Below are 14,023 nucleotides of genomic sequence, written 5' to 3' on the forward strand. Positions count from 1 at the left end.
TTTTCGGAGGCTGCTACAGCAAAGGCAGCTGTTTGGACTGAAGGTCAGTAGTCTAAGATGAGTTCTGGCAGTTCTGCAAGTCCTTTGCCTGAGGAGCAAGACCATCCTGTGAATTTCAGCAGTGAGTTTTTGGGATAGTTGGTCCTGTGGCAAGTGCATGTGGCCTGCTGGGCAGTTTGCCATTGTCTGTCTTCAAGAGTGGTTCTTGCTTGGCTTGGTGGAATATCTAAAAGAAGAGCAGAGTAATAAAGGAAGAGGAGGTTCATAATGGCATTTGCATGTAAAAGATGGAGAAGACAGTGTTTCCTCACATTCTTACATGTGTATAATTCGTGCCAGTAGCAGGAAGTCGTGATGAAGGGTGCATTGTGAATGCAAATGTGCTTAAGTGAGCCCTGTCTGTGTTTAACACTTGAGTATGTAATTTTTTTCTCTTGTGTTTGACTTCCTCATCAAGATTTACAATATTAGATAGCAGTTGTGTATGATATGATATGATATGATGAAGGTAAAAGCTGTCAGGCCAGACTCAGTGTATTGTTTTATTTTAGCACAAGATTCATTAGTAAGAGGAGCTGGGAGTAAAATGTGAAATTAGCATTCAACAAAGAACACAAATCCTATTGTTACCTTCTTGAAATTTGACTGGGGTGGGAGGAGGAATGAGTTGTGCAAGTGATTTGTTTAGTTTGCTTTTAATGAGAATGAATAGGAGGAAACTGCAGTCTTCCTAGCATGCAAACTAACAAATACATACTTGTTTACAAGGAAGAGTGGCTGACATACATCTCTTGCCTTCACCATGCAGAACATTCTGGTACTAGTACAAAGAAGCAGAAAGCATATGATTAAACATGTGCATATATCCTTGAAAACTGACAGTATTGGAGACCTGGGTCAAGCGTGTGTTTTGATGCTTTGCCAGACAAGCGTGCTGAGCGTTTTCTGGGGTGGAGCCAAGAGTGAGTGAATGGGAAGGAGGAGTGGCTGGAAATGAAAAGAACGTAAGACAAGCAGCACAATTACCTGAATTATAACTCCTGTTTTTCCTTGATTGTAAAGCAGCCATTTAAATTAGCATTGCTATTTAGAAAGAGACTATGGAAAGATGACAGATTGGGTTTTACCCCTGAGTTTCTTGACTGTTTTTAATATTCATTCATTACTGCGAAGTCAAGGTCCATCCTGCTGGAAGCTGGGGAAACATTCTGGGGAAGTTTCACTATAGGTTTGTCCCATTTTTAAGTGTTGTTTTATGTGTCTGCTGTTGATTGCTAGCAGAAGCAGAATATTGTGATAGCCAAAATACTTTGGATCTTAGCCATGAAAATATTTTTTTGTTTGTTTATATTGAATTGTTATATCTGTGCTTGAACCATTTCATATTCAAGGAGGAAGTTCTGAACTCTGCAAATTAAAATTTCTGTACTTTAAATAGAACAAATATAACTTTGAAAGTGTTTGAGAAGCGGTAAGGACGCTATATAACACTGTGTTTTGCTGCTGCTGCTTTTATCCAAAATAAAGCTTAAATTTAACCTCTGAGCTTTAGTTTCTTACATGTAAAATAGTATCATTTATTTTGAATACATGAGAAGTGTAATTGTTGCTTCTCAGGTTAAGGTACACTCACTTGAGTAATCTACAGAATTTATTCCAACGATTTCTTATTCTGATATGAGGCATGTTTGTCTGTTCTCCATACAATGTGATTATGACTGTGTTCTAACATACTTATTTTTTTCTTTAGTGTTTTTATATTGCTTTCCTGCAATTTCTCTTCTTGGTCTTTTCCCTCAAATCAACACCTTCTGTATATATCTTTTGGAGCAAATAGACATGTTGCTTTTTGGCGGTTCTGGTAAGTAGCCAGTTGCAGCTTGGGCTGTCCCGTCCTGGGCTTATAACCTTAGAATAAAGCATATTATCATGGGTTTTAAAGCACAGTGTATGTTAAAGCTCAAACAGCTAATGGTATTCATATACCAGTGGGGTGAATACTAATAAGACCCACTCAATTAGATTTCTTTTTTTTAAAAAAAAAAAAGTTGCATACAAGTTGTGCTATAGGCTGCAGAGTGTGGTTGACATCAAAGAGCTCTTTCCTCGCATGTCCAATGTGAATCTTTACTATAATTATAAAAAAAGAAAAACTTAAAAAAATTTGTTAAAACTCCATTTAAAAAATAAAAATAAAATGTTTGCATTGTTCCATAGTAAGGTATGTTTACAAGATACTGGAGGGGTGTTTTTTTCAGTGTTATTTCATTAAGAGATTAAACAAGGCCTGTGAGAGACAATGTATCAATTTTTTGGTGGTAGTGGTGGTTTTTGTTTCTCATTATAGCTTAAATAACAGAGAAGATTGGGATGCACCTACACTGTCATCTTAGTTTGGATCAGAAGCAAACTTCCTCCCTGTTCCCACTTACCACATGTTGGTTTGCATCACAGAATGATGTCAGTTTGCAAACTGGATTCCACGTGGATGAAGCTTAAAAGACAGGTGCACTGTAAGGCTGCACCTGTTGCACTCCAAACACTAATTGCACTAATATGGTCTGTGGGACCAGGCTAGAGAGAGTCTGCAGTAAGGCATCTCAAACATGTATGTCATGGAGATGACATCCTTAGCACTTCTCATTCCATGGACTCAGATTTACTGCGTTCTTCTGTGTGTTGCTGTAGACGTAGCCTTTGGCAAGTGGTTAAAACTAGGACGGATGATATGGATGTTCTTTGCTTTTTTTCTCAAAATATTATAGCAGACCTGGAGGAAATAGCATGTTGGGTAAAGTCCTCATCCTATGAGTAATAATGATTCTAGTGTAAGTTGAACCCTAATTAGAGCACAGTTTTGCAGCCCCTGTATCTCCATTGTTGAGGCTGCTGAACTCCTAATTCTGACTGACAGCTTTTCCTACCCTACTTCTGGAAGCTGTCAAAGGAGGTTATAGCAGGAGATTAGCTGGCATCCTTCTGTGTCTCCATTGAAGTTCATTCATGTATCTTACCATGGTGCAAATCATGGTTGACCGAGGAAGTTAGGATGCTTTTGGATGACACCAGAGCCTGTGTCTCGGGAGCAAAGGGAAGGAAGAAAATTCCACATGGGGTCTGACTAGAAAATTGCCAGCTTTGGAGATCACTTCATTCCTCCTTGGGACCTCAGGTCAACAGAAAACAGATGGAGTACAGTGGCATCGGGCTTTCAGGCTTCTCGGTAAACAGTTTTGAGAGCTTATTTGGGAGACTGAAGGTGTTCTCTCAACAACTAGCTTTGTGGTATCAGATTTTAATCTCTATACCTCTTGTGGTGCAAGAGTTGTTTCATTTTTTTTCCTTTGATTGCATGTTCTCATTTAGGAAAAAATTAACTAACGTGTCTGTATTTCAGCTGCTGCTGGGTTTGTATCTGCACTATACAGCATTTCCCGAAGCTTTGTGGTTCTGATTGTCTTATATGCTTTCTGCTTCAGTGCAGTGAAGGTAAGCCAGAAAACAACACTGCAAAAATTCAAAATTTCAAGATCAAAATTCATATAATCTAGGGAGACCAGCAGTGTTTGGTGCTGCATTGTCATTGTTGTTTATCAAGATAAGCTTTACAAGCCATGCTTCAGGTTATGCATATTAGCTACACTGAAATGGATTGAAACTGTAGTAGAAATATTGGAGTAAACATGTGTCTAATACCTGTGACTGTTTGCCTCTTACGTGTATCAGTCTGAAATGATCCATTAAATTTCCCCTACAAAGACTAACAGCAGCCTTGGCTTAAAAAGCTGGAATTCCTATTGACCTGTATGAGCTGGGCTGAATTGGATCAAAATTCCTAGTAAGGTCCATATTTCTGAAGGAGCGTGGGGTGGGGGAAGGATTTTGTTGTTGCTTTGTAACAGCATACTGAAGAACTTAAATGTAAACCAGTAATGTGTCTGCATCCATGGGGAAATGCAATTTAGAAACTTGATGCAAGCCAGATGACTGTTGACCACCCTTTTCCCTAATATTCCACCAATATCCACAGTTGTTGGATTAAGGATGTTGGAGAGTGTGACCCTACTTATTTCGTTTGGTATCTGTGGACTTCTTGTCTATGAATTTGTCGAGTCCCTTCCTGAATGTGCTGGTCCTGCCTGCCTCCACGACTTTGTGCCAACAAATTCCAGATGTGCAAAGCAGTGTTGTCCTTCATGGGTTTTAAACTGCTCTGCTAATGTCACCAAGCTTTCCCTATGCCTAGTATTGCAGGATTTGTGAAAGGACTGCTCTGTATTCACTGCACCCGCTGCCTTCACAGTTTTGTGGGCATCAGTCATACCCCTCCCAAGCCATCTTCTCTTTAAACTGAAGAGTCCCAGGCTTTCTAGTGTCTTCTTGTAAAGCAGATGCTCTCTCAGTTGTAGCTAAGTTAGTTGCCCTACTCTGTACTTTCTCTTACTCTGTTGTGACCTTCAGATGGGGAGAGTAAGTCATGTATTGCGCTGAGGATGCAGGTGTGCCACAGCTCTATATGCTGACCAAAAGGCTGGTTAGCTTGTTCTACGTACCCTTCCCAGGAGTGCCCAGTTTTGGCGTTGTTTGTTGTTTTTTTTGACAGATGCTGCATTTTGAGACACATTCTAAAGCTTTTTTTTTTTTTTTTCCCAGTTAATATATAGGTCCTCAGCATTTTTTGTTTTATTTTAAAAATAGCAGTGAAATTCTGGCTGCCTTCAAGTCTGCTGTAGAATTCCCAGTGACCACAGCAAGACCAGAATTTCATCTTAGACTTGTGATAAATTTATCCTTCAAGGGACAGCCTTTTGACAGCGTTTCCTTACAGACTAGATGCTGTCAGTGCCCATTCAGGGGTGTGCCAGGATGTGCTGTGATTTACAGGCTGCTCTTGACATCTTGCAGGCGTATGTAAGGGGATGTTTTGTGGTGCTACACATGCATAGCACACACAGAGATCCCAATATGAGGGTCTACAACAGCCAAGGATGTATCATGTCAACACGCAGGCTGGCAGTTTACACAGATGAGAGGGCCAATCCGATATTTCTTTAAGGCAATTCTTTAAGGAACATAAGCATCTCTTTATAATAGCTTTTAAAAATTTTCCATGTAAAATTTGAATAGGAGTCTTAAATCAAAAAAGGTCAATTAAAATGCCTTAATGATCTCTCACAGATAATCAGAGCTGGCTGTGCAATAATGGCTCCCAATAGTAGGGTAAAATGTGTTAAGCCACCATTTTATCTTGTCCCTGGGTGGCTTGAGTCCATACACAATAAATTATGGCAACTCGGCTGCTGAGCAGTGCTGTGTTAAGACACTTTAAATTAAACGTCCTTGAACATGTGGTATACTCCCAGGGAATCTCCTGTTGCCAGGCTCACCCAGTATATCAGTTGTACTGTTTTGACCTGACCCAGCTGTTTATTGCTAGAAAGCTTAACTGCTGCTTAAGCAGTTTCCTAAAGTAGCTAGTATTCCTGCTACCACTTTCCAGTAGTATATTAGTGATTCAGAATCTGGCAGCTTGGATGGGGAAGGTGTCTCTCTCTAAGGATGAACAGAGTGAGAAAAATCTATAATGTGGGGCAGAAACAATGAGAAAAATGGAAAGAGCTGTATAGAAGGAAGGAATTGAGTTAAACCACTGTTAAACAGGCAGATATCTGGGGAAATAATCATTTTTTCCCCTTAGGTTAGCAGAGGGCGATTCACTACTTGTATGATGGATACTTAAAAAAATAATTTTGTAAATGGTGTTAAAGAAAAGCCTCTTAAAATATTCTACAAACTCCTTTCTTAGAATAATGCTTTAAATTACAGCATGCAGGTGGCTTTGTAGATAAGCAATCTCCTCATGGATTAGACTTCAAACTGCTTAGAAATATGCTTTTAATGCTACCCTGAAGTTGTAGAGTGCTGTGAAAGATTTACAAGATATCTGTTATAAATTACCAATATTAAGTGCAGACTTTCTGTTCACACAGAGATTACAGTTAATTTGAATTTTTATGGCACTGTACTTGTGAAGGCACTTCTGAAGAGGTTAATTTAAAGCATGTAAAGATGATTCCACTTGCTTCGGCTCACAATCTCAGTCTACTGGGGTGCTTGAAATTTCATACATTTTTTTCTTCTACAATTCATGAAATAAGCACTTGTGTTAACCCTCCCTGTTCTTCAGTCAGGTCCTGAGATTTGTTTTTCCTTTTGGACTGTTGTCTATAAGATTACAAGAAAATTATTATTTGGTTGGTGGAGGAGGAGTAAGAAATGGCTTAAATGCAAGACAAGAATCTGATCCTGAATAGGGACCAGTATGAAATGTGGTCTAATACCCCCATAAGAAACTAGAACAGTTTTGATATGTAGTGAGCAACAACTCCTGATCCTGTTCATGTGAAGGTTTGGATTTTTCGTGCACCAGAAATTGCAGAGTTTAACTCAAAACTGAGCAAACACTATAGTCTGTTTCATTGAGGTGTTTGCACAATGGTGATAAGTATATGGTTTTCATTAAGATTGAAACAGCATGTCTTCCATGCTTGCACTTTTGAGCTATTCTTTATTTTTTATTTTTATTTTACTCATTTAATATATAGTCAGATTGGCAAAACCAACAGAACAAATTTTTCAATATTTGTGGAGCTAAAATAATCAACACAATGAAAAGGATTCAGGTTGGGGAAACGTGATAGACTCTGGCACAGGATTTCTGGGTTGCAAAGCTTATTTCTTGGCTGAAATGTAGCATCCTCAGATGTATACTCTGTTTATTGGCAGAACATTTTATAGCTCAGCAGGTGTAACTAGCAGAGTTCTATTTCCTGAAATAAATTGCAGAGGAGAATGGATCTCCTCTGGTTGTATGGTTGTATGCTTTTTACTGGTGAACAATTGCTTGCATCAAATGCCCAGGCTGAAGACCCATTCCAGTGGTATCAGGCTTGACCCTCTCCTTCCTTAAGTGGCTTTTGTGTTCTAATTGTTTATTATCTTGCAGGGTGAAATAGTCTATCCTCATTTCTCTATGCACATTAATTATTCTAAAAGGAAAGATGATATTCTTGAAGTTCATTAGAAGAAGAATAAGGTTACCACATGTTTTTCTATTTTATTAAAATAAATGAACAATGTTCATTTAATAATAGATCTGTATTCTTCAGTGAGTTTCTCTTGTTAATTTTTAGAACAGAAATTATATATACATATGTACAATAGTTTGCAGTCAAATTTTGAAATTGTTTTAGAACAGCAAATTCAAAGCAATTAATTCTTTGCTCTAGAACTCGAATTTTAGAAAAATTGAAAAGAAAGAATTGAGCAATTGTTTTGGATATGTCCAGAAAACAGTGCAAATACTCAACATACGAATATAAGCTCTGAGAATTGAGACAAATAGGCCTGTGCTGAAATCCTGTGTCTTGTCCAGGCTGATGTTGCTGTTGAATTATGTTTTCCAAAACCAACTGTTGTCTGACATAGTTGTTCCCTCTGGTGATGCTATGAAGTCACCTGGATAGATTTTTGGTTTAGAGCCATGTTATCCCAGTGATGCAAAGGTGGTTTGGCTACAGCTTTAAGGTACTGTAAAGCATCTCTTTATACATCTGATCCCATGACACATCTCCATGATGAGGATATGACACCAGCTGCTTATCCAGACTTACATACAACAATACTGTAAACTTGATTTTGGACAAGAGAGAAGATAAATGTCTTAGCTTCTGAAGTGCAAAGACTTGAGTTTCTCCTGCTTGCCTTGAGATGTTATTCATCTCCCAGGCCTCAGTTTAATGATATCATCACTCCTTATTCCAGTTCTTTCTTGGTCCTTTATGAACTCTCATTTACTTCTGTTTAATAAAAAGCTTTAAGTCCTAGACATGGTTTTTATCACCTCTTTTGGTCATTCCTTGGATTGTTACATCTAATAGCAGCAATTTTTCAGCTCTCTACTCTTTTGAAGCTATTGGATAACTGACTTCAGTTTAAAATTATCTGCTTTCACTTCAGCCTGGCTTTATTTCTGATCTCAGTTTCAGAGCTGTAATCCTGAACAGAAATTGGCAGCTCTAATAACTGCCTTAGCTTTGATATATGAAAGGGTTATCTCTTATTTCTGGAGGAGGTGTTTTTATTCTCAGATATTACTTCCATCAGATATAGATACAGGAACTTCTGTGTCATCTGTTTCACTTGAGTAGAATTGCTTGATGTGCTGATTTTTGTTTCCCACTCCATCTGTTTTGTGGTCTGTGCCCAAGTATTTAACAGAAATTAAAAAAAAAAAAAAAAAAAGTCAGGAAGTCAGGTATGCCCTCTTACTTCTTCCACAAATATTCAGTCTGGAATGTAACCGTCTTGATATCAGTCTTTAACATTCCAGCACATCAGTGTTTTCCTGTGGGGCAGAAGAGCACACCCCCAAAGGTTCCTGGAATCAGTGAGTCCTTCTCTTCTGCCTCTGTTCCAATCAGCTGGTTTGGATTTGAAACTTATCCAGAACCAGTTAACTATTCGTCATCCAGCTTTTCATTAAATAATTAATGAATTTATTAACTGCTCGAGGAACTTGTGGTTTATCTTAATCAGCCTGGAAAAAATTCAGATTTTGGACTTGGGGCAGAAAAATTAAACTGATGTGAATGTGTTCGTACGTAGCATAGATGCATCCTCCAGCTCTGTGTAAGTGCATTTTGGTTTTAGTGGAACTTATACAGTTTCTATTACCTCATACCTGAAGAAAGTATTTTCTGTTAACTTACTGCTTCAATGGACAGTTACTAAAAATCCTGTGTGTATTTTAAACCATTCTCAGCTCACATTGATGTAGTTTGGTTTGTTGTTTAATGAGTTTTAAACTCATTAATCAGAATAACAATGCCTCTTGATTCCTGTTTTCAGCGACACAGGCTTCATCTGTGTACTAATAATTTTGAAATATTTGTCTTGGGGTTTTATAATGGGAAAGAATTGCAGGCGTATGTCTCCCTCATTCTGCTAAGACTGCCTGCCTGCCCAAATAAATTTCTAACCAGCACTGAATGGGCCCATGTGTGTAGACAGAATTCTCTGATGTGTAAGTGACCAAAAATAGAAGTATAGGATTATTAGACAGCTTTGTTTCTATCACATAAAATACTTTCAGCCCTGTTGGAGGTTTTGAAGACAAGGCTCATCAATTTTATCTACTTTCCAATTTAGAGATCCCTGAGGTTCAAGCAAGAGCTGTTAGGAGTGTTAATTTTGGAGAGACTTGTCAGATATCACATATTTCATTGAGCAATGTTTGCAGCCATAGTCAGACTCACACTTTAATCATAACTTCAGTAGTTACGCTCTTAGTTTTCTGTGTATAATATGAACTTATTGTCCAGATAGAATAGAAAAAGTAAATTATGTCTGCAGAATCTGATATGGCCCAGGGTTACTCTTACAGAAGTATGTCACTGTATAGGGATGTAGACATCTGTAGTTTTTGTTTAGGATATACTCACCATTAGGTGAAACACGAGTATTCATGGCTGCACCTGAAGTTGTTACTCATCTTACTCTCTAGCTGAGGAATCCTTGTCACAGACTGGGACCTGGTTGTGTAACTGCATCAGTCCCATCCTTGTAGATTTTAAATTTCAGCAATGAATTATGACCACAGATAACAGTTGGGAGTGCAGAGAAACAAAGACAACATTGCTCAGAAATGGGTGATAATATCTGTATTCTGGTAGCTTATCACTTGTCAGGTCTTTGGAGCTCTTTTGGGAAAGTAATGTTTTGTTTTCTATGGTTGATGGGTAAATAAGGCTGGCTGGGCATCTCCCTAGAATTTTGTCTCTAACCATTGTAATGCGAGACCCATGAGTAATTCACATTACCTGGTTGTTAGCCTGATCCATGATAATATAGTTAAGCTTATAGTTAACCTTGTAGAGCACAAGTCATCATTAGCATTTTCTCATACCTTTGGGGGGAGAAGCGAGGGGGGAGGTTTTCCTTGTACAGTCTTGTTCAGAATTTTTTTTATGTTCAGAAATAGGATTATAGTATTTCTTTCCATTTATCGTCCCACATGTGGAATGGCTGACCATCAACAACTGTCCTGCCTGTTGTTTGATACAGGCAATAGCATAGCTCCATGATAAAGCTGGGGAGTGGAAGTAAGGGGAAAGACCTCCCCCCAAAATTGCTTGAATAAGGGTGAAATCATGGGAGAGTGGAAAACTAGATGATGTCTATTCTTTGTCATCCAGCTTTTTCTTAATTAATTAATTAATTTGTTTGTCTCCATATTTAAAAAGCCAGTCAGTATGCAAACACCTTCAATGATGCTAATGCTGCAGCAATCTGCAATGTCTTTGAGTTGAGAGGAATACACAAAAAAAGTAGCAGGAGTTTCTACTTACCCTAATGGTTTTGCTGTGTTCAGAGCACATTTTATCTCTGAACTAGGATACATGATTTATTTTAGCATATCTTTGAAAGATAAGAGTTTGCTACATGCATTTTTTTAAAGGAATGAAGAAGCAAAAAGGATAAATAATGTAGGACAGAAAACTACTATCATCACTTTTTAAAAATACATTTGTCTCCCCACCTTCACCAGAGGTAAAAGGCTTTTAAGTTCAAAGACACCTTTATCTTTCTTTTTAGTGGGTTGTTTTGGGATTAAGTGATTCTGTGGTTGAAATGGAACACCACCAACCCCGACCACTGGGTCTGTTGTGGCTCATCACTTGATCATGCTTAACCCTCTAAGTCCATCTCACTTGTTTTAAAAGTGACTACGTGAGTGTCTGCATCAAAGTCAAAACTGTATATGAAAGCACTCCATGTTGCCTCAACCAAATAAGGTGAAGTAGGAAGTCAAACTCCTTGTCTAGTATGACAGATAATAACCAGCTTCCAAGACTAAAACCTGTCCTTCCTGTTTTCCCATTCAGAAGAAGCATTGTCCAATTAACAGCTATACTGTTTTTTTCATCTTTTTAACTGAAAGCTCTACCAGGCATCATTAGTTGGGGAGGAAAATGACAAAATGAAGCAGGCTACATCACATTGGTGCTGGAGAAATGACACCGTTGTTCATTTTTATCTTTTGCACAACATTGTGTAGCATTATTCTGGGAAGTCCTGCTCTCCAGGCATGTAGCAAATATTGATGCCTTTCCTGTCTGCCTTCCTGGCTCCCTGGCAGATGAGCTTTGAGGGGACAATGACACTTTGGAACTGGAGCACGGGCCAGCCAAATGCAACAGCTGTGTGTAACATACTGAAAACATGGAAGTAAAGAGCTCCTGAAACATTAATATGAGGAATCAGCCATGTGCAGTGTTACGGTAGAAACAGGGCAGAATGATTTCTCAGACTAGCTACTGATACATTTCAATACTCAGATATATTGCTGGGTTCTTTATAGGATTTTGCTTTCAAAACTGGTTGCAGGGCAAAGGGGTAGTCAGTCACTAGAAGCTGCTGGGTGGATCTGTATGCAGTTGTGTTGCCTTGGAAATGCAGTGGATATTTAGCTGGGCTGTGATTCAGCCATTTTCAGAACATTTTGACTCCAGTTAGTTTTCAAAAGTGTTTTGAAGAATGTGAATTTCTTATCTGAGACTAAGCATGGGAGAAGTTAACCAAATACACATTTGGCCCCAAATTAGGAACAATGAAATGAAGTGTGGAATTGGATGGCAAAGGTGAACTTGTCAAACAAATGGTGCTGGATTATTTCAGTAATACTGTGGATCTCTTTTGTTTGTAATACCCGTTTTAAGGAGGCTTGTTTTGTAGAACTGAACACTCTTTTCATCTCTGTGATGTTCAGTTGTATGATGAGGGGAAGGTGATTCTTTGTTTTAAAATTTCACTTCTGTGATACCAGTTCTTAGGATAAGGGGAATTATTAGATTCCAAAGAAACCTCACGTGGTAGCAGGTGGTTTGTCCTTTAACAGCAAACTAGCTTGTCTTTCCCAGGTGTTCATTGCTTCTGAAAGGAATGAAATCTTTCTTAGTGTGAGTCAGCTTTGCTAATAAATCATGCATATCACTAGGCAAAATAAGATGAATAAACCCAGTTTGTTCTATGAAAATATTGGTCCTGTGCAAATTGTGAAGGTTTTTCAAGCAGAAGACATACTGCAGAAGAAGCCTTGTTCATACTAGGTCCTGTAAGTGTTGTCTCTTAAAACTGATCCAGAAAGTGCTCTGATATCAGGATCTGGTAACCTCACATTTACTTGCTCAGGTGGGGGTTGTGTGGAGGCATTGCACATGCCTAGTAAGTGAAATGGCTGTGGGCTCTGAATTTCTGTGTCCTTCACAGCCAAATTTTGTGTCCTTTTACAGTCAGGACTCACGAGTTTGTCTTAGGATCCCTAATTTATAGCTGAGTTGAAGCTGGTCTTGGTAAACGTTCCTTAAGCTTTGTGTTCTTTCTCTTAATATTTCTAGCCAATTTTAGCTGTTTAAGTCACCCAGAGACAGTTTTTCATCTTTGTTGTGCCCAGAGTGTGCTGGCAAGTGTGTACACTGTCTCTTCTTTCCCTATGCGAGGATGTCATGTATGGTGGTGAACGCTCTCCTGCTCTGCTGTGCTGTCCTCCAGGCAGGGCCTGGGTGTGACGCACAAAGCAGCAGATTTCAGAGTGAGATGCCAGAACTGTACCCCACTGCCTGATTTAGGCAACGTTAGCATTTGTTGCGTGCAATCTGGCCACAGGTCAAGTAACTACATATCAGTTTAGAGTTTAGGCCAGGGGTGTCAAAGTCATTTTCACTGGGGGCCACATCAGCCTCGTGGTTGCCTTCAAAGGGCCGAATGTAATTTTAGGACTCTACCCTTACATTTATACGGTCCTAAAATTACATTTGGCCCTTTGAAGGCAACCACGAGGCTGATGTGGCCCCCAGTGAAAATGACTTTGACACCCCTGATTTAGGCTAATACAGTGCAGTTCATTTCACTGGAATCTTCTTTTAATGAGAATTTTCCTCTAGTGTTTTATTAGAGAGGAAAGAAAACCTGCCTTTCATGTGTTTCTTAGCTAATTACTGATTAGAGAGGAATTACATAATATCATCACAAAACATGCCTCTAATCACAGTCTTTTTCACAATAATAGTCTTTGATATGAGAAAAGCTTTTCAGTCCTTAGTAGATGGTGTACAAATTTAGACGCTATACATTTAACACTATGTGTATGGCTTAGCCTACTATATATATATTTTTTTTAATTATTTTTTTTTTTTAAAGTTCTGCATTTCTAACTTACAAATACTCTGCTTTCTGTCCTTCTGTTCAGGAACCCTGGGATGCACAACACATTCCAGCACTGTTCTCTGCTTTCTGTGGTCTGCTAGTTGCACTTTCTTATCACCTCAGCAGACAAAGCAGTGACCCATCTGTACTGATGTAAGTTGCCTGCAATGTTATTTGTTGGTTACCCCGTACAGCACACAACCAGAGTGATGTCTGGGTTTCAGAACTGCAGGGATTGTATCTTGAAAGTATGATGGTGAGGTAGAAATTCCTTGCCATGTCTGCCTGGTTGGTATCAGTCCTGTAAATAAATGAAGTGCTGCAGTCAGATTGCCAGTAAGGCTGGTGCTCTTTAAACAGCACTATCCAAATTCTCTGAAGTAGATTTTGCTGTCTGGGAGATTGTGTGCTTGCCATGTTGGAGGATAGAGAATTACTTGAGGGGCCTCTCAGGCTACTGCAGTTGCAGAATGTGTGCTGGGTAGCACTGTGGCAAGGAGAAGGGACATTTGATGTGCTGGGAAGAGGGTTCAACTCCAGTTCTTGCTGAGGTTCACAGTTGGTAGGCTGTGCCTTTCTGTTTGAGATTAACTCCTTCCTTTTCTGCTCTGACACAGTCTGCTAGAGGTAGCTGAGAAAAGGTAGTGTGTATTTAGAGCTGACATTGCGAACAAGGGAGATCCAGGAGAAAAGTCCCAAAATTGTGATCTGCAGGTTGAGGTGACATGAAAAAAGCCCATATATCATAGCTCAGGGT

At 39.0% G+C, this 14,023-nt stretch overlaps 1 protein-coding gene across 1 annotated transcript in view; it reads left to right on the forward strand.

The window, feature by feature from the left end:
• Nucleotides 1-14,023, forward strand: part of PCNX2 (pecanex 2) — a gene marked incomplete at its 5' end in the record, with an annotated part of 152,799 nt that overhangs the window by 50,311 nt on the left and 88,465 nt on the right. Inside the window, 3 exons of the mRNA XM_082048020.1 lie at nucleotides 1,751-1,861; nucleotides 3,398-3,489; nucleotides 13,310-13,419. Of these exons, the coding sequence (XP_081904146.1) occupies nucleotides 1,751-1,861; nucleotides 3,398-3,489; nucleotides 13,310-13,419 (313 nt within the window). The remainder of the gene's footprint in view (nucleotides 1-1,750; nucleotides 1,862-3,397; nucleotides 3,490-13,309; nucleotides 13,420-14,023) is intronic.

The sequence above is a fragment of the Streptopelia decaocto genome (assembly GCF_964273445.1).
Source record: "Streptopelia decaocto genome assembly, chromosome: 3".
Taxonomy (NCBI): Eukaryota; Metazoa; Chordata; class Aves; order Columbiformes; family Columbidae; genus Streptopelia; species Streptopelia decaocto.